The sequence below is a fragment of the Paralichthys olivaceus genome, chromosome 21 (genome assembly GCF_024713975.1).
Source record: "Paralichthys olivaceus isolate ysfri-2021 chromosome 21, ASM2471397v2, whole genome shotgun sequence".
Lineage (NCBI taxonomy): Eukaryota > Metazoa > Chordata > Actinopteri > Pleuronectiformes > Paralichthyidae > Paralichthys > Paralichthys olivaceus.
Genome location: NC_091113.1, coordinates 9,691,179 through 9,712,983, shown reverse-complemented (window position 1 = coordinate 9,712,983; position 21,805 = coordinate 9,691,179). Strand labels below are relative to the sequence as shown.

The 21,805-nt window shown below is 42.9% G+C and overlaps 2 protein-coding genes across 11 annotated transcripts in view; one reads left to right on the top strand and one right to left on the bottom strand.

Annotated features, from left to right (window-relative positions):
* The first annotated feature begins 3,874 nt into the window (after positions 1-3,874).
* On the top strand, positions 3,875-12,417 carry LOC109626713 (testicular acid phosphatase homolog). 3 transcript variants are annotated; one of them, XM_020082846.2, is made up of 12 exons: positions 3,875-4,577; positions 4,879-5,001; positions 6,342-6,437; positions 7,733-7,819; positions 8,940-9,095; positions 9,349-9,447; positions 10,349-10,444; positions 10,879-11,011; positions 11,201-11,283; positions 11,387-11,493; positions 11,739-11,920; positions 12,079-12,417. In XM_020082846.2, exons 2-12 carry the CDS (start codon positions 4,912-4,914, stop codon positions 12,186-12,188), a joined length of 1,239 nt encoding a protein of 412 aa, XP_019938405.1. In that variant the 5' UTR covers positions 3,875-4,577; positions 4,879-4,911; the 3' UTR covers positions 12,189-12,417. The 3 variants fall into 3 exon arrangements, with proteins under 3 accessions (XP_019938405.1, XP_069373698.1, XP_069373699.1); XM_069517597.1 differs by having other exon boundaries at positions 4,000-4,577; positions 4,876-5,001; XM_069517598.1 differs by lacking the exon at positions 4,879-5,001 and having other exon boundaries at positions 4,004-4,577.
* The window catches only part of mybpc2b (myosin binding protein Cb), a 21,956-nt gene continuing 12,555 nt past the window's right edge, over positions 12,405-21,805 (bottom strand). For all 8 annotated transcript variants that reach the window (XM_020083344.2, XM_069517592.1, XM_069517593.1 and 5 more), the window contains 22 exons: positions 21,620-21,679; positions 21,366-21,532; positions 21,043-21,175; positions 19,915-20,039; positions 19,702-19,807; positions 17,886-18,052; positions 17,301-17,466; positions 17,062-17,168; positions 16,929-16,958; positions 16,648-16,790; positions 15,939-16,098; positions 15,734-15,838; positions 15,438-15,626; positions 15,196-15,330; positions 14,804-14,971; positions 14,573-14,661; positions 13,896-14,091; positions 13,665-13,804; positions 13,340-13,499; positions 13,045-13,181; positions 12,741-12,927; positions 12,405-12,539 (listed from right to left, as the gene is read on the bottom strand). In XM_020083344.2, the coding sequence (XP_019938903.1) occupies positions 12,514-12,539; positions 12,741-12,927; positions 13,045-13,181; positions 13,340-13,499; positions 13,665-13,804; positions 13,896-14,091; positions 14,573-14,661; positions 14,804-14,971; positions 15,196-15,330; positions 15,438-15,626; positions 15,734-15,838; positions 15,939-16,098; positions 16,648-16,790; positions 16,929-16,958; positions 17,062-17,168; positions 17,301-17,466; positions 17,886-18,052; positions 19,702-19,807; positions 19,915-20,039; positions 21,043-21,175; positions 21,366-21,532; positions 21,620-21,679 (2,896 nt within the window). In that variant the 3' untranslated portion in view covers positions 12,405-12,513. The remainder of the gene's footprint in view (positions 12,540-12,740; positions 12,928-13,044; positions 13,182-13,339; positions 13,500-13,664; positions 13,805-13,895; positions 14,092-14,572; positions 14,662-14,803; positions 14,972-15,195; positions 15,331-15,437; positions 15,627-15,733; positions 15,839-15,938; positions 16,099-16,647; positions 16,791-16,928; positions 16,959-17,061; positions 17,169-17,300; positions 17,467-17,885; positions 18,053-19,701; positions 19,808-19,914; positions 20,040-21,042; positions 21,176-21,365; positions 21,533-21,619; positions 21,680-21,805) is intronic.

Below are 21,805 nucleotides of genomic sequence, written 5' to 3'. Positions count from 1 at the left end.
TGGATGAAGCTCCTGTTGTTTACATTACTATTATTTTTCAAATTATCGAACAAAACTTCTTTGCCTCTGTTTCAGCATTATGTCAGGTCTTCTCTAACCATGAGAAGATAAGGATATCGGAACTTTGACACACACACCAAGAAAAAGGAAAAACATGGAGGATGGACAAACAGACTCATCTTTCTATTTTCCGCATTCCCTTCCTTCTCTCTTGCTTATTCTCCTTTTGTCCTAAAGAAGGACATTTTTGTCCCATGGGGTATAATATTATTGACGTCTAGAGATGAGTTATTGATTGAGAGGAGAGGACAGCGAGACAGTTGACATGCAGCAGACTACGACTCCAAGTAACCAGGCAGCATAAGCAGTCATACATGTCTGTGGTGTGTAAGAAGGGATACGCTGCTTACACTTTCAGTGTCTCGGCCGATGTGCAACGTATCAGTTTTGTTAGAACATGTAAAACATGGGGAAAGAGGAGGAGTGGGCGCACGTCTTTTCCTGCAGGCCTCTTGAGCTTTGCTGCTCGCTACACATCTTTATATGTCGGGACATTGATGCAACGTGGCTTTGTTCTAATGCCTTACGATATATATGAAGAGATAATGAGATTGGGTTCCGTCCTGATTGAGCAGGATGATGACATCGATATGAAATAGCTTCCGCGTGGCTTCTGTGTGGGTTTAGATGCATCTCTCTAGTCTCGCTGGTCATTTGACCTGCATTGGTTTGCACAGATTAAATAGGTGGTTCAGCCCCACACGGCCTCCTACACAGAGACACACCAGGTGGAAGTCTAATTATGTCTCCTTTTATTTCTAAAAGATGCTCAAAGAGACGCCTGATGCAGCTTCTGCAGAGCAGGTCAATGTCACCGAGAATGGCTGAGCGAGACACTTCTCGAGTATCATTTCGTGGACGATATCAATGACCATACACAGCAAATAGATTCCCACTGGCAATTATGCAAATGTGGATGTGACATGCGAGTCTGAGCCAAGCGTGATGCGACGAGAGGGGAATTCACCAACACTTGGCTGCTCCGCCACTGCTGCTGTTGCTGCTGCTGCTGCTGCTGCTGCTGTTGCTGCTGTTGCTGCTACCATTAGCATTAGCATTGTTCACACATCCTCTCATCTTAGGCCACTTCCACACCCCTCCCCCCCTTTCTCTCCCTCTCTATCTTCACCCCCTCCACCGCCATGTCTCCATCCTCCTCCTCTTCCTCCCCGCCTGCCTGCGTCCTCTCTTTCCTGTTCTCGCTGCGGTGTTGCTATAGCAACGGAGAAATGTGGGAATACCTCCGTCCTTCAGAACGCAGGAGAGAGAGAGATGGAGACAGAGAGGAAGTGGGGAAGGATGGTAGACAGACAGAGAGTCGAGGGGTAGACAGAGGTAGAGACGAGGGGAGAGGAAACGAGAGGAAGAGTAGAGGAGAGGAAAGGAAAAGAGAAGAGAGATGAGGAGAGGAGGAGAGGAGAAAGTGTGGAAAAGACTGTTAATTAAAAGAAAGAGAGCAAGTGGCTGTGACTCTCTGCCTGAATGGACACCATTGCCTGTCACTTAGCCCCTGACTCCGAGCAGTTGTCCCCCTCCTCCGTCCCCCTAAAAGCCGCTCTCCCATTGATATTCAGGCTCTGTGATGAAGAAGACGCCGCCACTGTTATCCGACGGGAGGGCGGGTGTGGGTGGGGTGGGTTAGACCGGGATGGCATGGTGTCACATAGCCATTGCGTAGCTTCATGCTGGGCCCTACGCACGCCATTTGTTTGACGATCCATGTGTTCTGGATGTCTCCATTTGTATTGAGGCTGCAGTTTCCATGACAACGACCAGACTAAAATAGCACCCCGCTTTCTTCCCTCTCTCTCTCTCTTTCTGTCTCTCTCCCTCTTTCTCCCTCTCTCCTCCGCTCACAATACACTCATAAAACTGTTCATTCCTGATCTTGGGCCTTGTTCTATCAAGCAGAGATGTCCCATACTGCTCATCTCCATTTATCATATGGATTGGAGCACATGTAACATCCCCCCTCCCCCTCCCCCCGCCCCCCTCCCATCATCACCTTCACACCAAACACACAGACACACACACACACATACACACACACAAACACAAACACACGTACACACAAACACACACACAAACACACACGTACACAAGCATCACTTCTCCACCTACCTCTTATCTTCCATTTTCAGTCTCTCGGTCGCCCTGCAACAGATTCTGTCAACATGCATCAACCTCTGTGTTGCCATGACAACGGTCTTGAAAATCACTGCAATTATTTCAACAAAGACAAAAACACTGCAGCCACTTGGGGGAGAGGGAGGGAAAGGATGGATTGTATGTGCACGCGTGTGTGTGTGTGTGTGTGTGCACGTTTCATGTTTTTGTGAGTGTGAGAGATAGAGACATGCAGAGCTGTGAGTGTGTGCATGCATGTTTAGTGACCCTTCACTGAACTGTTGTGTATCAACTGTAGCAGCAAATGTGCATATGTTTGTGTGAGTGTGTGTGCATATATTAGAGCACAGTGTGTGTGTGTGTGTGTGTGTGTGTGTGTGTGTGTGTGCGTGTGCGTGCGTGTGTGTGTGTGTGTATAGGCCTCATATGATGAAACTCAGGCCTTTGAGTATGTATATGTTGTTCTGTGGTGCAGCACAGGTGGACGCACTGATGCATTTGGGCAGGTGTATCAAAGCCAACCTGTACCAGCTACAGTGCCACTTGTGTGTGTGCATGTGTGTGTGTGTGTGTGTGTGTGTGTGTCAGACTGTGACAGGATTGGATTACAGTACACCACTGTGAAAGGCCGAGTTAAGCAGATGGACAGAGGGAGATTTGCACAAGTACAGTTAATTATTTCCACTTTACTTTACCATCATACCAAACATTATGTAGTCATTACTTCCACCTTGGCCTTATGTAACATTAAAGTGTTGCACATGAATGCAATCTAATAATCAATAATGAACTGTGCATTATAATGTTACGAAAGCAGACAGTTTATATAATTAATACTATTGATAAAGCTTTACATTCATAAGGCCCTCAATGCACTGCAAATTATAAAAACGTGCAAATAGACACAGCACATGCAAAAAGATAAAGCATCATAGGAAGTCACATCAGATCAACAACAGACAGTGTATTCCACCTGGTTCGTTGAATTGATATGTATAAGTCATGGCGGCTTGGGTGTCCCGACTGTATTCATCACTTTTTAATGTTCCCTTGAATGACTCCGTTGTGTAGTGAGTACTTTTCGCAGCATGTGCGCATGTGTCATCATATTGAAGAAGATGTTTTCTCCATTTGAATGTGCTGTGACTCTTTGCACGTGCTTTCTTACACTGTAGTGTGTTGAACTCTCTGCAAGCCCATTGGTTTCCACGCAGGACATAAATATAACAGAATAATACAGATCTAACAGACACTAACTAAAATCATTTATCTCTTATAAAAAGGCTGAGTAACACAGAAACGCAGAAATTTGTGTATTTGTTGGAGGCCATTTTCAGTGACAGGAAGTAGATGCAACAGTTACATGATGAATATGGAATAAACTGTCGTGTCCATGTTTATCATAAGCTACGATACAGCTATAGAAGAATGTCCGATTTTGTCTGTAGATGCAAAATATGGAATTTTAGAAAGACAAAATTATCGTTTCACCTAAATTATCTTTACATCATCTTTGGATTACCTTTATCTGTAATGGAGTGTTTTAACATCGTGTTGACGTCAGGTGGATATTTCCACCACAAACTGTCAAATGTGGGCGTGCCGTCATTGCAGATAAATGTTTAATTTAATGTTTAGATTAAACATGCTACACTGACAAGCCGCCTTTGTGAATACAGTGCTGTGTGTTACTTTGTGCGATAGATCCTATCTTAAACTTATCAAACATGATGTCAACGCTGTGTGCCTCTAAATCTTCACACTCGCTAATCCCATTGTATCCCATAAAGCTGCTTTGATACTAACAGATACTTACATGTGTGCCGAGTCAGGGAAAACACTCCAGGCCCTGTAATTTTGGGGTTAAACCCATGACAGATGACATAGCAAATTATAATGAGTGTTTGTTGCCCGTGGCCAGTGTGTAAGCGTGTGTGAGTGGGTGTTTACGCACGAAGAGAAAAGCCAGGTGGTCGCGTCTTATCTCAACCAATTTCTTTGTCATTTTGTTCTTCTAAAGCCGTAAAAGTCCTGCAGGATACTTGACTGTGGCTCCAAAGTGGATTTATCCACATTTTTCAGGGGGCCCAACATGTATCCTTGAGTTGAAAAGCTGACTCAAATATGTATGCCAGCGTGAGCTGTCATGTCACTGCACGGCGAGGAATTGGCAGAGACAGTGATTTGGACTCCAGTCGACTATGAAGTAGATTGGGACCAGAAATCCCCAGGGAGAGAGAGTGAGACGAGGTCAGACAGGAGGGCTATAAAAGCTCTGCCTCCTTTACTGGAACATGCACTTAATGTCAATCCGGGTATGACTGGAGATTTGGGATGCACAGCAGTGAATCATTTGGCTAAAACAGCTTAATGTGAACAAGTATGCTGAGGTGAGTGCATGTGTCATTTATGCAATCAGTTTAATATTTCGGTGACGAGACATTTTTTTGTTGTGCACATACTGAAAGTGACAAGGCATTTCTACATTTTTAATGAATATGGAAATCAAGATTATGTAATTATGGACAGCTTTTCATTGATTGATGAACAAACATACATGTTGTAAATGTTTTAGAAGTGATCTTAAAGACAAGTTTTATCATAATATTTGCTTTAATAAATGAATAATAATAATAATACACATGATCATCATATTTGAATTTTTTAATGTGGTTTCCTTCACATCAGCAGAGGAATTCCTGAGGTAGAGATCGAGTCAAAACAATGTGGAAGTTGCAGAAAAGTTCCGGCTTTTTATTCTTCCTCTTTTGCATCTGCCTGACTGAGTGTCGGGTCCTGAAGTTTGTCGTCGCTGTAAGTTTTTTTTTTTTACTAGTAACAATTATAATTTTGCATTATATTTATACTTTATATTATACTTTCATATTAAGTTGTCCCACACACAATTACAAGATGCATTTCTTGAATGTTCAAATTTTGATATAAGCTCCTTTAGATTTCACGAGTGCGATGCTACTGTACATGGCTGCTGATTCCACTGTACCCCGCTGCTGCTCGCTGAGCGTTACTACACTCACACGTTTATGTGACAAAGGATTACTTTGAGTCTAAACTCCAACAGTGTCGAGCGTATCTCACTCAGATACCACAGCTTAGTTCGTAAACCTCTTTGCATATTTTTTTTCTCTCACACTGCAGTTCAATGATAGAATGAAAAAAAGGGATTTAAGTGAAAATCACAAATGTTAAAAAGTTGTTTTTCAACCTTTCAGGCACCTTATCTGTTGACTCACATGATGTACTTATGTGTTTTACACTTACTACTGACTTGTATTATGTAACAGGATGACGGCAGTTTACAACTCGAAGTACACATGACTATTAACATTTACACTCGTCAGGGTTAGGTTTCCCACATAATATCTACTAGTGCAGAGATTCTCTATATTTTTTCCCTATAGAAAATATTCCATGTCCCATGTATGCCTCTTGGGATGATTTGAGATAACCTATTTTTATGTCAAAGAACAACAATAGAGAGATGTCTCGGAAAACACTGGCTTATTTTAAAGCCTCTAACTAAAATGTTAAAATTCCCTCAAATTTTAAAATACAAAATAAACATGATGAAAATAATTCAATAAATTCAGATTTCAAATTATTTTTTAATAAAATTTAATTAATTTCAAAGTATGTGTGAATTTTGCTGTTTTATTTTGTATTAGCTGTGAAGTTTGGGTTATTTTCAGTGTAAAATCTTAGTTCCATTTCCTAACAATGTATTTGGCATCAAAACAACAAGGATCTCTGACAGCGAACCGTGACTTTGTTGACTTCACTTTGTGCTCTGCTCTTTCCTTGAGCTTTTCCACTCATGAGTTCAAGTCGCTGTGGCGCAAAAGCAGGAGTGAATCAGATGTGTCCGTAATCCGATTTAATCAACCTGTGTGTAATGTCACTGCTCAGAAAGTGAGTCCTCAGTTTAATCACACTAACAGAGCCGCTCTCAGCGTTTGTGTCTCGATGACATCACCGCCGTCTTAACTCACAGACCAAGCTGCCCTCAGATCTCAGGTTTCTATTTCTGACTTCTGTCCCAGGGTGTTTTTCCTCCTTTAAGTACACAGTGCAATGCCTGACACAGCAGCGTGACATGTGCACCCATAGTGACATCATGTGTTATGAATTTTCAGGTGTTCCGCCACGGCGATCGATCACCTATTGAGTCCTATCCCAGGGACCCACACGGGGACAACGTGTGGGCTCAGGGCTTCGGACAACTGACTGAGGTACTGGGTGTTATTCTGTGTGTGTGTAACTATCATTTTGTGAGAAATATCACAACATCTTTTTTAGCGTTAGTAATGTTTTGTGCACAGGCCTTGAACTTGTCAGTTAATCCCCAGATGTAGGAATATGTTTGATGGTCCTGCCTTTTCCTTCTTTTCTCTGCCTGAAACATTACCTGGGAGGTCAAATAAAAAGGTTTTCATCACTTCTGTCCAGGATCTAGTGTTGATTAAGTTTGGATGTGCGTGTTTTACATAATTTCTAGAAAAATCGTTTGTGGTTAACATGAGATTTGGCAAACAAAATAATCAAATACAAGTTTTTTGTGTTCAATATTTAATCAATCAATCGATTTTTTTTTTCCAATACCCATTTACTCTGCACAGGCCCGTTGAAGTGCAGAATTAGATTTGGACAGGCAACAACATTCATAGAATCACTTCCTGTTCAACAATTTGTAGTTTGTTGCTTCCATTGCTGCAATGCTTTATATGGAGCTGTATCAGTTGAGAGCTGAGAACTTGGGTCAGAAACACCGACATGCAATATATGGAAAAATAACATCTGTCAAATAAATAATCTAAACTCATATATAAACTATAAACATTAACAAAAATAAGGAAAATGTAGATAAACCAGGTAGGATGAATGCAAACTTCACTCTGCATCATAGACTATTTATAAAAAGCTCTGCACAAAATGTCCAGCACACAACCAATAAAAAAGTAACACTGTTTTGTAGAACTGTTTGAGGAAGACTCACTGATGACAAGAAATAATCTGGAAGTAGCTCTGGAGCATTAACACAGGACAAGAGAACCGTCCATTCCAAACAGGCTGAACTACTTAAAATAAAACTTAAACATCATATAAAATTTGTCTTACAGAAAAAAGGGGAACTTACAGTGTAATTATGATAAAGGCAAACGTCCAAGCTCCTTCAGTGTTGAGCTTTTAGGTGGTGTCAGAAATCACAATATATTTCACTTCCCACGTAACAATCTAAAAGGAGTTTCTAATGAGTCCTGAGATGGAAGAAAAACGTCTCGCACCGAGTTTTAATTGAACTCCTTCCTACTGTGACACTGCTCTGCTCTCAGGCAATTAGGCAGTTTATGGTGAATAAACGTGTTATTTTGGGCTCTCGGATGCCCCACAGAAGGGGGTGAAATAAGTTGTTTTATGTAAATAACGTCGAGGCTGACTTTAAATCTGTCGCATCCTCAGCGAAAAAAGGGCACATTTTTACCCAAAAATCCAAATTTACGAACAACAAGGGTGATTTTCCTTTCAGCTGGGCATGAAACAACAGTTTGAGCTGGGCAGGTTTCTGAGGAGGCGCTATGGAGACTTTCTCAGCGAGGACTACGACAACAAAGAGGTGAGTGTATTTGTGTATTTGTGTATTTGTGTATGCGTACTGTGGGATTCTTTTTTTTCCTCTGCTTAGCTGAACTCCCTTGTGAGTGACGTGGGCTTCAGTGTCACCTAATCCAGTTGTCATGTGTGCCTATCGCCCCAACATGTGAAATCGAATTCATGTGTGGCCCGAGATGATTTGTGACGCCTGTAACTACACTAGGTTAATGAGCATGACTCATATTGGTGATATCACTGCCGTGGCCTCGTAATGTGCTGTAACATGTTGGGGGGTAATCTTGTTCCATGTGCAGTGCAGTTGGCAGCATGCATGTTGCTTCAGTGTGCCCCTGGGCTGCATGCTCAGCACACTGTCATTACCAAGATATGATTTCCGCTTTTATTTTCCTGCCTGCCTGTTTTTTTTTTTTTTTTTTTACACTCACTGTGTTCCTTCCCCCATCCCCCTTCTCTTTGCACCCATGCATTCATTTCTCCTCTCTCTCTCTCCCTCTCTCTCCCTCTCTTTTAAATATTACCAGAAAAATAACAACTCTTCTCAGGACCTGTCCTTGGCAATTTGTTGCCCAAATCTCAGTCAACTTGTACCGTACATTTCCCCGCGCTGCCATGTCTGTCTTAATTTGACAAAAGCAAAAGGGGGTGGGGGGGGAATAAGTCTCCTCTGCATCACAGGGACATCCAACCTTATCAACGTGATTTACTGTGTGCAAAAGCCTGACACGGGGTGACAGAGAGATATAGATGAGCGAAGCCTGATGTCAGAAGAGATCACAGCAAAGACGGATGTTGATCCCCCTCCTTCTCTCATCCATTTGGATCTTTTCTGACTCCCCTGCTCTTCATGCTCAGGGAATACCTCAGTTAACTTGGGATAAATACAGCTCACTCATGATACACTTCAGCCTTGCTATGTGCATTTATTAAAACCAAAATAGAAACAGAATTATGTGCATTTCTACTGTGCAAATGCAAATTAATTCCTTTTGAATTTCCAAAATACATTTCCTTTTTCTATAAAAAGCAAACGTGTCCTATTTGGAAGAGCGCAGTGGAGAGAGGGATCTAGTATCAGCACATGCTTGTATTTTCACACAATCTTCCCTCCTTTCTTCTGACAGTTATATGTCCGGAGCACTGACTATGACCGAACTCTGATGAGCGCCCAGGCCTGCCTCGCTGGAATGTTCCCCCCATCCAGACGCCCGCCTCCCATCGTGCCCCAGTTGCTCTGGCGGCCCATTCCGGTGCATACCATCCCCAGGGCTCAGGACAAGGTGCGGCTGCAGGGCCACATAAATATTTCCTTCAACCAAGCCGCAGCACACAGCTGAATAAAAACCTGCACAGGTTCATTTGAGTCCAACCTCACAGCTCCATGTTGCAGCCTGTGTTCACCTCAGCCGTGTAACCCTTTTAATTCCCTGCTGTTTTAAAGTGTGAAATGAACATATAATTGTGCCTCAGAAGAATTGCAGTACCTGCAGTAAAGATGCATTGACGTCGTGCTGTTGTTTTTGATCCCTCAAGCTGCTGAAGTCTCCAGGCAAAGACTGTCCAAGGTTCAGAGCGCTGATGACGGACACCTTTGAGAGTGAGCATTACCAGAGGTTTCTGAGGACTCACCAGGTGAGACAAAGCACAGACGAAGACGCATTCCTCTAAACACACAGCTCTGCAGCTCATCCCCAGCATCTGCTCGGTGACGTGAAGGCTCCACTCGCAGCACAGTTTGTGTTGAAAAACACTTTTCTATGAATCATGTGCCTGTTACCCACCGAAAACTTGCTTGTAACTTGTTGTTTTATATCGTCAGGATTATATAATCCAAGTTGCTGTGAATAATACTTTTCCTCCTTGACCGCGTCTTTTTTTCCTGCGTATTCATACCTCGATTTATCAAATAACAAACACTGTGAAATGCGCATTTCTGTAAAACGGTGAAATATATACTTCACACACAGTAGCTGGTGCCAATGTTATCAGCACCTCCAGCGGACGTGTTAGTTATGCCGTAGACATCATGTCCTCTCAGTTATTTTTCTCAGGCACGGTGACTCCAGTGCCTACAAAAAGCTGCACGGTGCAATTTCTCTCACATTCTCAGAGACACTAATTAACGGTTGGATTGAATTAGATTAAGAATTACAATGAAAAGGTTTTAATTAAACAGAGTCCCACGTGTGCTGCCCAATGAGGTGGGTGTTTGAGATCAGGACAGCCGGGTCCCGTGGATTGAATTTTCACACCCTCTGCTGGAGGCACAGCACCTGCAAGTCACATGCAACAACCAAAATGGAGCCATTTTTCATTGTTCCACGACATCAGTAAACTATATTAATCCATCGAGTTAAGTGGCTTATGTGCAACTTTGCACCCTAAACACATGAGAGACATTTTATTAGCGCACCTGCAATAACAAATCACAAACATATTTAATACTCCTCATAAAAATGATAATTAGTGCTGTAGTTCCTGGTTCATTCAGCGTGAAGATTTTAACACTTTCTCTCTTTACTTCACCCTGCAGTACTTCGTGGAGGGACTCTCCAACCACACAGGCTACCCTGTGTCCCAACTGGTTGGCAAAAAGATATGGAGGGTCTACGACACTCTTAGCTGTCAGGTATGTGGATAATTTCACCTAAACACAATGAACTGTAAAGTTTTTGCAAATGCTTCAATTATTGACACAAGCAGCAGCCGCAGAGCAGAGAGAGTCACGAAAAAGAAAAAGAGCTTCCTTCAGCACATCTGCAGAGGGACGGGGCGGCAGTAGGCGGTGTGGAGACATCATTTTTATTCACCTAGTAAGACATGAATAGGACAACATATTGAAAGGATAATTAAAGCATTATGAGATGGGAGGATTCTAGGCCAGGTTGAATACACTCATTCAACACTTGCAAAAATGAGCATCTGTTATCTTCAGGACCACCGCTAAAAATAGCCAGGATAATAGAAACCATGAAACGCTGCTTCTTTACACAGGCTGTTGTAATCCATGTGTTGTGTAATGTGATTATTAGCATGATGCTATTGTTTCCTGTGTGTGCGCAGAGGATCCATAACTTGACTCTCCCACGCTGGGCCACCCAAGACGTCCTGGACACCCTGAAGAGAATCACGTCCTTCGAGGTCATGTACAGCATCCTCAGCCACAAGAGGAAAGAGAAGGCCAGGCTCTCGGGAGGTGGGGACAAATGATCTTTGTGAAAGTAATGTTGTGACTGCTGGCTGAGCTGGGTCAGGTTTCCTAAAAGCATATTAGCACATTTGAGCTGATGAGGATGATTACAGATGCTCAATAAGGTCAAATAGGATTGTGTTAATGTGTGAAATGTATTCAATTCACACTGCTGACACTGTGTTAATGCACCAGGGGTTCTGCTGAATGCCATCCTGAGGAATTTCTCCCGTGCTGTCGAGCAAGGCAGCAGCCTGAAGTTCATTATGTACTCAGCTGTGAGTTGACTGTTTGGACAGAACACACACACATTTATAATCTATTGCACAAACTGTGTCTCTTCAGCTGCTCACTGCCGTGACGTCTTGTTTCTCATTCCAGCATGACTCTACACTCATCACCCTCCAGGCAGCGCTGGACGTGTATGACGGCCTTCTCCCGCCTTACGCTGCCTGTCAGCTCTTCGAGTTCTACCAGGAGTATGATGGGTAATGACTCTCCTTCATGACATCGCTCTTGTCTATGCATATTCAAGTGCGCTATCACACACTATATTTTGAGTAACCGCATTCCGCTGTTGAGCCCCAGCAAACCATTCGAGTGCATTTGCTGTTTTTCAATTCGATGAAAATCTTGCCAAAGCTCCAGGAAACATAATGGACATAAACCCATTTACATAATGCTCACCATAATTGCACGTCATCTTATTCTATTCATCGTAATAATCCCCCAGGTCCTATTCTCTGGAGCTGTATTACCGCAACGACTCGAGGAGGGAGCCCTACCCCAATGCCGTGCCAGGATGCAACGGGCTGAACCCCTGCCCTCTGTCACTGTTCAGTGAGCTGGTGCAGGACGTGGTCGCAGAGGACTGGGAGGTTGAATGTGGGTTTCGGACAAAATGGTCAAGCACAGGTGAAGATTTTTGTATCACAACACATACCATGACACTGTTAATGCTCAAACGATCCAGTGTGGCAACTGCCTGATAAAAAAAACATCAGGGTTTTTCTGAAAATCTCCCAAATGTGCCATATCCACTTGTACTTCATCAGGATCGTTGTCTCCCACAGGTGTCTTAACTGCTCTTGCAGTGGCTGTGGGTCTCCTGGCAGTGGCGCTGTTGTTCAGCATAGGAGTGGCAGTCCACAGGAGGAGAGCGCACTACTTGAGGGAGGTGTAATGCAATGTGCCAAAAATACATAGAGGTGCTTGTGAGCTGTGGAAACAGCTCTAATAATAAAAATGTGCCATGTATTTTGATAATTTACATCCTGACTGTCTGTGCATGAGCTCTTTGCCTCTTGTTTGGACAACACGAAGAATATGCATCATGTTCTTGGATTGTTAATGAAAACAATTTAACAGAGAAATGAAATGTATTGAAAATAAACGATAATTTATAGCAGGCATCACTACATTTTATTTGATTCATTATCACAGTGTGAACTCTACATGGTGACATTCACTGTTCATTCACTGTTTCACATTCGTTGCTGTTCAGTTTCTCACTTCTTCTCCTGTTCTGTGAAAGCTGTGGAAATAACAGGACACAGGATGAATGAAATGAGACCTTGATGGAATTGTGGGAAGAATCAAGGTGACGTATTATGTTCATACTCAATTATTCAATTAACCTTAGCATCTATAATATGATCAAAACTAAATATCGAGACTTCCTCCTCTTATTCCGTGCCTGTCTCCCACCCTCGCAGCCCCTCTGTTCTGTTCTTACCTCTGACGTCCAGTTTGCACTCCACCTCGTCCTTGCCCAGGTCATTGACAGCCATGCAGGAGTATTTTCCTCCGTCAAAGGCGCTTGGTTTGCGAATGTTCAGGGTCAGCACTCCTTGGTTGTTCTGCATCAAGTACTTGGCATCCCCGCCAATGATCATTTTGTTCTTCATCCAGACAATCTTAGGCTAGGACACAGAAAAGTCAAAATAAAACTGTTTAGATATGATGGAGCAGATTTTTTTTCCTTGTGTCCAGCTGCCACAAAAACAGGTGTCCTGCTGTAAATTTGGCCCCACATTTACCTTGGGGAAGCCTCTGACGGCACAGCTGATGGCGGTGCTGTAACCGGCCACCACAGCCCTGTCGACTAAGGGTTGAGTAAACTTGGGCACACAGGCCATGTCCTTCTCCTTGTAGGGGTTTCGTTTGAGTTCCAGGCCTATGGAGAGGGATGAGAGGGTGGGCAAATGCGTTCAACCCCAATAAATCAGTGGATGCTCATTCTGATCAACCTTTACAGTGCTAGTGGAAAAATGCCCCCACTACCGATGGATATATGTATCTCCACATACAAACAGACGCACACACTGCACGCACCTGTCTTGGCGATGACAGCCGTGTTCTTGCTATGGCGCGGCTCCTCGCTCAGGCCGCAGAGGTTTTCACTGTAGACACGGAACATGTATTCATTTCCCATGATCAGATCTGAGGCTGTGCAGTTTGTCCGTCTGTTGTGTTCATACAAGGTGAACCAATCCTGAACCAAGAGGAAAAAAGTAAAATGATTATATTAAAAACGTAAAGATGGCAAAATGAGCAAAGTGTCATTATCGAATGCAGGCAGGAGGTTGATTGGATCCTTTAGCAGGAAAATGTAGGGGTGGATCGAGGTTTGCCACATCACCTCTTCTCCCTCTCTCACCTTGGTCTTCATGTCCGCCTTCTGGATGGTATATCCAGAGACCTCACAGTTGCCATCGTCCTTCGGGGGGTCCCACTCCAGCGCTGCATTGAAACCCCAGACGTCCGTCACCCTCAAGTTCAGTGGAGGCCCAGGCTTGTCTGTTTGAATCAAGCGTCAGTGACATTTTCACACAGTCCAAGATGTAGGCTTCTCACGATGACAATTAACGCAGAATCCTGACGACATTACCAACAATCCTGATCATGATGGAGGCCCTGTCTTCCAGGTTCTCAATCTGTAGAACCAGCTCATACGTTCCAGAATGCTCTCTCTCTGCTGAGCGGATGAACAGGATGGTGTCCACGGTTGAGTTACGCACGTTGACCATCTTGTCATCTAAGGGTTTACCGTCTTTGTACCAGGTCGCGATGGGGCGTGGTTTACCCTACAAGACAAAGGAGCACGTAAATAACTGCTTCGTTCTCTGGTGATAGGTGCATCACATTTTGAAGCAAAACTGACAAAGAAAAATACAGACATGGCATCTCATTAAAGTGGGATGGGTCGTGAAGATGACAAATTCATCACATATGGTTCCTCTCAGGACTCACTCCACTCATAGATCTTGATTTTGAAAAATCAGGCACATTTAGTACTGATATCTCTGGGTGTGTGAAATTTTGGGTGTGAGCTTGGTTGAATTTAATGGGACTCTTGGGCCTTGTGGAGGTATACACTCTATTGAATGCCATTCTAGTTTTATCATATATTTTAGTATGATCTCCAGGGTGTACCCCGCCTTTTGCACAATGTCAACTGGGACTGGCTCCAACTCCCCTGTACTTAAAGTACAGCAGAACAGATAATGAATGATGGATAGATGGATGGATGGATATTTCAGTACGCATTAGCGCAGCCTTTCTAACCTGGAAGGGGATGGTCAGGTTGATCTTTTCTCCTACTCTTCTGATGTACTTTGTTCTTAGATCACGAGGAAGGCGGATCTTTGGATGTTCTAAAGTAGAAACACAAATTAAAACAGGAGACATGTCATTATACATAAAGATAAAACATAAAGCAGAATAGTGTGCTACAAAAGTCAATCAAAAAGCTATGACAAATAAAAATATGACATGAAATAAACTCGACTGACTCACCAACAATCTCGCGGATGGTGACAGGCTGCTGCAGCAAAGCAGGTAAACTGCGTCCAGCAATGTTTATGGCCACCACCCTGAAGTTGATCTTCTCTCCCACGGGGAGGCCACGCACCACGTACCCCTGTCTCTCACAAAGGTCCGTGTTGGCCACCACCCACTCAGTGTCTGAAATCAAACAGAACAACAAGCTGTAGATATCACAGTTAGTTGGATTTGAATCTTAATACTTTTTTCTTTGTTATCATATACAGTATAATCTGCCCTTTTAGTCACACACAATATATGCATTGGTTATTGAATGAAGGTCCTTAAATCATAGTTTAATTGGAGGTTTTTTTTAAATGGTCCATGAAGGTTCATATCCTAAGCATGATGTGTGGTCCTATCACCTCCTTCCTTGCAGTATTCAATAATGTAACCATCCAGGCCCCCAGCTCCAATCCTCTCAGGGGCGAGCCACTTCAGACTGCATGTGTTGTCTGTCACATCGTGCACCGTCAGGCGTGTCGGCTCACTGGTCGGGGCTGAGGGCGATAAAAAGAGAGACTCAAAGAGAATCCCTGACGGGCCGGGCTGAGGACGGGACAAGGAGAAGCTGAGAAAGAGCAATAAAGACAGCAAGGAAATATACCAATGGGCATGAAGGGTTTGGAGCTGAGGCTTGGAGGAGACAAGCCGATGCTGTTGACGGCGAACACCCTCATCTCATACAGGACGCCTTCAATCATCCTCTTAGCTTCGTATGTAGTGGAGTCGTAAACGTCAAAGTTGAGCTTTGTCCATCTGGAGGAGCCCTTCTTCTTCCTCTCCATGAGATAACCTGATGGTGGAAAAACACAAGCAGATTAACAATTAAGATAGTGTGCGTTTTTTTGGGAAATGTAATATAGGTCCCGTGGGGTTAGGTATAAAAAGCCCATTGTGTACCTTTGACTGGAGCACCACCATCAAATTTAGGGGCATCCCAGACCATGGTGGCGCAGTCCTCTCCCACGCCTGTGCATTTGACATTCTCAGGGGGGTCGGGCACATCTGAAATAAGATTACAATATATTTTGATGTGCTTCAAAAAAGATCAAGACACAATACACAAATCACATGCTGATGTTTTACTATAAAATCATTCACTTACCCACAATCTTCACAAACAGCATAGCCTTATCCTCTCCGGCAGGGTTAGTAACACAGATGGTGTAGTTGCCCTCATCGTCCCTCTCTGCTCCCTCAATGACGAAGCAGCTCAGGTCTTTCCTGGACTCAACCCTCACACGGCCTTGATTTTCTGTGACTGGCTAATAAATGGCAAATTGTGGCACAGTCAGTTATGGCACAATACACAAGTTCCAAGTTAAAGGGTTAAATGGTAAATGGACTGTATTTATATAGTCCTTTTCCAGTCTTATCAGTCCCTTAAAATGCTGGACAGTACAAGTCTCTTTCACCTATTCACGCATACACATTCATACAGTGCTTCATATGCACTCTTCCTATAACACATCACTCAAATAATGTAGGCACAGCTGTCAGGGAGCAATTTGGAGCACTGTATGCTGCCCATGGACACTTTGGAATGCAGACTGGAGGAGCCAAGGATTAAACCTGTGACCTTCTGGTTAGTGGACGACCCTCTCTACCTCCTGACAAACAGCCATCCCAGTTCATGTTTGGCCTCAAAGTTGCATTTCAGCAAACAGACTTCATCGACACTAGGGCAACTAGGGGCACTTGGGGGCCACTTGGCTTGACCTTTATATGACGAGGGCAGCACTTGGACATCTTATGTGACCTACTCATGTATTATTAGGGTAAAAACGATACGTTGGTTCGCTTCACATCCTTACCTTCTCTCCTTTTGACCAAACAACAGTTGGTGCTGGTTCTCCTGTGATCTCCACATCCAGTCGCAGCTTGTTGCCTGCCACCACAATGATGGTGTTCTGGGAGACCATGTTTCCAGTGGTGTCCAGGTGGATCTTTGGAGGATCTGGTTAACATATAACATATATATATAGAGAGAGAGAAGGCTCTGTGGAAGTGGGTTTATTATGATGGCAAATTAACTATAGACAAGATTAAAAAGTTTTTAATTATTTGTAAATGGAGGTGATGTAAGTTGGCTTACCTTGTCTAGGCACATAGTCGATCTTAATTTCTGTTTTAAGAGGAAAAACACAAGATTTGACAATATTATCCAGGCTGCTGATGATTAATGCATCCACAATAAGAGCCTTTTGTTATCGCTCCGTCTTTCTCACCCAAGAAGTTGAGTTTGGCAGAAAGTGACAGAGCGTATCCATCAGGAATAAACGTGTAGTCTCCGGCATCCTCTGGCTTCACCTCATCAATAACCAGTCGGTGAAACCTGAAACAAGCAACAGAAGCGATATTATGTAGGGAAAACATGTTTCCCGTGAAATAAATACACTGTTTTTCAGTTTTAGCAAGCATACAGACATTCTTTATAATCTGCGTATATTCGCCCTCATCCTCGTACCTTCCAATGTGACTCATTTTGATGCGGTTGCTTGGTAAAACCTCCACGCCATCTTTGAACCACTTTCCTGTGACCTTTTCATCAGACACTTCACACTTGAACATGGCCTGGTCCGTCGCCCTCACTGTCAGATCAGCGATGTCCTGCAGCACCTCCAGCTCTTTCTCTGAATGACACAGAGGAAACCAAGAGAGGAAGAGTTCAGGCACGATGAAGATATGGGGGGAGAGGGAGGTTAAGGGTCTTTATAACATACATGACATACACGACATACATGACAAACATGACATGGCGGCCATTTTCACAAGTTGCTCATTTGATTGTAAAAAGAGGTGTTAAGCCCTCAGGCTGCTGGGTTGAATTCAGTTGCATCCTCATCACTAAACACACATTTTAATGACCAGACTAAATATAGTATATCTATTAAAAAATATTTAAAACACTGTGCTTGATTAGTATTGTCTTTAAAAAAATGAAATAAATATATTCATTACTCATATTCATTTTTAGCATCTAATGTTTTAAAGTTCTAAAGTTCACAAAAATGAAATAAAAACTGGATGAGATTATATTTTCCAGTGGTACCTTCCACTTCCAGTTCTCCTTTGGTATGCCCCCCGTTTGTCCAGGCATGGTACATTCCAATATCATCCAGCGTCGCCTCCTGGATGATGAGAGTGTGCTTTACTCCGTCCTTCTTGAAGCGATACTTGGTGTCTTTGTCTCTGTGAAGCTCTTGATCCTCAAAGTACCTGGAAATGAAAAGAGAATGAGTTTGTCTCAGTGTGCCTGCTAAATATTTAACAGAATCACATCTGATGTGAATCTACCAGCCACATTAATATTTCCACCATTCACCGAGAGATTAAAAATTGCATTGGAAAATATGAATGAGCTTTGAATTCATCAATGTGAGAGATTATAAAAATCAAATCTGTGCAAAGGGAAGGATAATGTGTTACTATCCATGAAGTAAAATTATCACGAGATTTATCATCCCTTATTTTATATTTTATTGATTGCTGCTAACTTATACTGACAACAATTTCTTCATTTGTTGGTTTAACCTTTATTTATAGTTTGAATTGAATAGATGGGGGTCTTCTTTTTAAGTCCCCCTCAGGTTTTAAACATGTTAATATAGCTGCCTTTTGTCTATTATATGATAAACGAGGCATGAATGGGAGGCAACTGTCTCTGCTACTTTGGTGCATGTTTGACTTTGCTCTAGTTATGAAGTAAACAAATTCCAGTCTGAAAAAAACGGATTCAGACCACCCGGGTTTGTGATGTCACAAACCTAAGGCCTGATTATCCTGCATTCCATATCGGTAGCCGATGCTGATGCCAGGTGTTTTCTTCCCTGAAGGGGTCAAGTGATAGGATCATTACGAATCAGTGTAGGCCACCTTGTGACCGATAAGACCCATTTAGCAAGCAGTTGCATGTGCTTGTCTACGTTATTGTTTCCATCATCACCTCTGCCTGTCCAAACTAAAATGCAGCGCCAGAGTTTTTCAAACCAAAACAGGGCCAGCAGCGTTTCCAAGCAACTCCATTTTAGTGGCCATAAAACTGGACACCAGGCATATCCAAAGCAGCATTAATGCGTTTTCAAGAGAAAAATCATTCTGTGAGGGTGGGGTGATGGCGATCATCTCAGTAATGAAATGTGGAGGGAAGGTGTAGAGTTACATTTAAACCATGTAGGGAATTCTTTCATGACAAACCTTTTGAATATGTCATTTTGAGGAACAAACAATACTCTGTGTAATAAGCTACTGGAGTGGTGCTTAAAGTTTGGCATACCCACAATTAAAACTGGACCACATACAAAAAGAACCTCAGTGAAAAGAAGGCAAAGAAATTAAGAAATTCAGCTCTGAATTATATTGTTCAAAGTAGGCTTCCCACACTATTCAGCATTCAAACAGAGTCTTTAGATTCAATCTAACTTGTTACAGATCTCCTTTAGAGATAATACATTTAGATTTGATCTAAAATGAAGCAAAGTCTGTCTGGTGCAGTGATGTGTAGCATAAAAGTACAAATCAGTTATGGCTCTTGTGACAAAAGTGGTTGGTTTTTGAGAGCATATAATTACACAGAGATGATGTCTCATTTCAATACAAGGAGGTGAGTGATTAAATATTCAGACTCAAAAATGTGACTCAAGCAGCACATCAGATAACAGAGGGCTCCGAGCGTATATTACATTTTTATCTGATATGTTGAAGACAAGAAGCTCAGTGGCTTCAGACAATATACGACTGTGACACTATACTCAACATGAAGTGGTGTCATTGTACTCTGCCAGGGATTAAAGACATGTCCCGAAGCAGAGTCAAGTCTGGTTGGTTGTTTTGATCACGTAACGCCCAATACTGTGAAGTTTACTGACCACATGACGTGGGCGCCCTCCTCCGACACTTCGATCTCAAACTCCACTCTCTCTCCCACAACCACATGATAGTCATCCATCAGCTTGGTGATGGTCACAGGGGGCTCTGGGTGGAGCAGAAGGAAACATTAAAACTTAAAAAATTAAGCAGAAACTCAATGTGAATGCCACAAATTCAGTCAGTTATGGTCCAGAAAAAAAGAGATGAAGCACCTTTGACAAACACCTCAGTAAAACACTTGTCTTCGCCAACCACACATTCATATGCAGCATCGTCAGCCAGGGTCGTCCTGTTTATAGTCAGGGTTCTGACATTGCCGTTGGCCTCCATGACGTACCTTAGCAAGAAAGATTGAAAGTCAAACAGAAAAGTTTTTGGGTCAAACAGAGATAGTAAGTTCATCTGAATTTTTTACATTCGATTTATTTTTGGCAATGCTCTTTAGGATTCGGTATTGTTTAGATTTTTTTCCAATACTGGTGCTGAACCTTAAGATCGGTTCCGGTGCTTAAATGATGCCATAACAGAAGCACAAAATGGAGGCTGACAATAAAAATGGCTTTTTTTTCAGTTTCGGTGCTGGCTCTTGACTCCCCGGTCTTAACTGTTGCTCGGACATTTACTGCTCATCCTGGTGTGGGAATCCTGTAGCGTGAAATACAGCCACACTTTTGACTGAAGTGTGACCGAAGTGTGCCGAGTTTGAGGTAGCTACTGGCTAACTATAGGCTAACGTTACATGCTGCCAAAGAGTTAAATGTAATGTTAACTAGTGTGGTGTAGTGTACCTGGAAGCAGAGCAAATATTTCAGTTTGGAGCTATGGCAGTGAAATTAAGCAACAAAATCTGCATTGTGATTTGGTCCAGTCGGAACCAGCCGGGTGGGAATCAGTGCCCGATCGGCAACGGCTTTCACCAAGACATGAATTTTCTCTATACATTTCACTTTTCTTCTTAGTCATAGATATTTTTCCACATTAAGACCTTTAACTGCAGTCTTAGAGGTCTTTGTCCTACGGGTAGGTCTGCATTAGTCTACATGTTTACACTGTCTTGGCGGGGCGACTCGCTCAAGCCACTTGGAGGCTTCTCATGACTGCCTAAAAATAAAACGTGTTGATGGTAGCATCCTTTCAGGGCATGATCTTGCACAGATAATTTTAACTTGATATTTTAAAAGCACTGCCCATCAAGTCCATCTAAGCTATGATTAATATGATACAGCTAGCATCCAATTAGGCAAATATCTTGCATGATGCTTAGCATGGTGAAAAAAGACACTAAAACAGGTCTGTGTGAACTAACAGTTATCAGAGTGTGGGTTTTTTTGCATGTGTACTTGGCTGAGGGTTTGATCTCCTGGCCGTTCTTCAACCATTTGACCTGACAGTTGGGATCGACCACCTCACACTTCAGGACAATCTTCTTGCCCTTTTCCACTGAATAGCAAGAGTCCATCTTTGACAGGAAAGCTGGGAAAAGGGAAAATGTAAGAATTAGGAGCTCATCAGTTCACAACTTCACACTTTTCTCTTTTTATTCACTCTGTTCAGTTTAGAGGGGTCCTTCCTTTGTCTTGCAGTCCCCCCTTCTCCAAATCCTTGATCTTCAAATGCTCCCCTACGACTTCCCCTCCCTTTTACACGTCACCTGACAACTTACCCTCGGTGTGCTTGGGCTCGACCTTCATCTTTTTCAGACGTTTCAGCATGCCCCTCAGGTCAGTGATGCCATACTCAAAGGCGATTTTCTCGTACTCGCTTGGATGGGCGCTCTTCAGCAATTCCCACACATCTATTGGTGGTTCCTCTTTTTCTGGCTTCTTCTTCCTGGCAGTCAAGGAAAAGGATGTCTTTTGAGGGAATGAATCATACTATGTGCTTGATAATTGGGCCAAATAACATGTAGCTTCTCACTTCTTGGTGGCTTTGAGCAGAGCACTGAAGTCCAGATCTCCTTCATCCTCTCCAGCATCCCTGTGCATACGGAAAGAGAAGTGTCGGTTATATCTTCTGACACATCATTAAACTGACAACCATCATATTCCGCAGGTGCTGAAAGACCCCTTCACACCCACAAACACACACACACACACATACCCT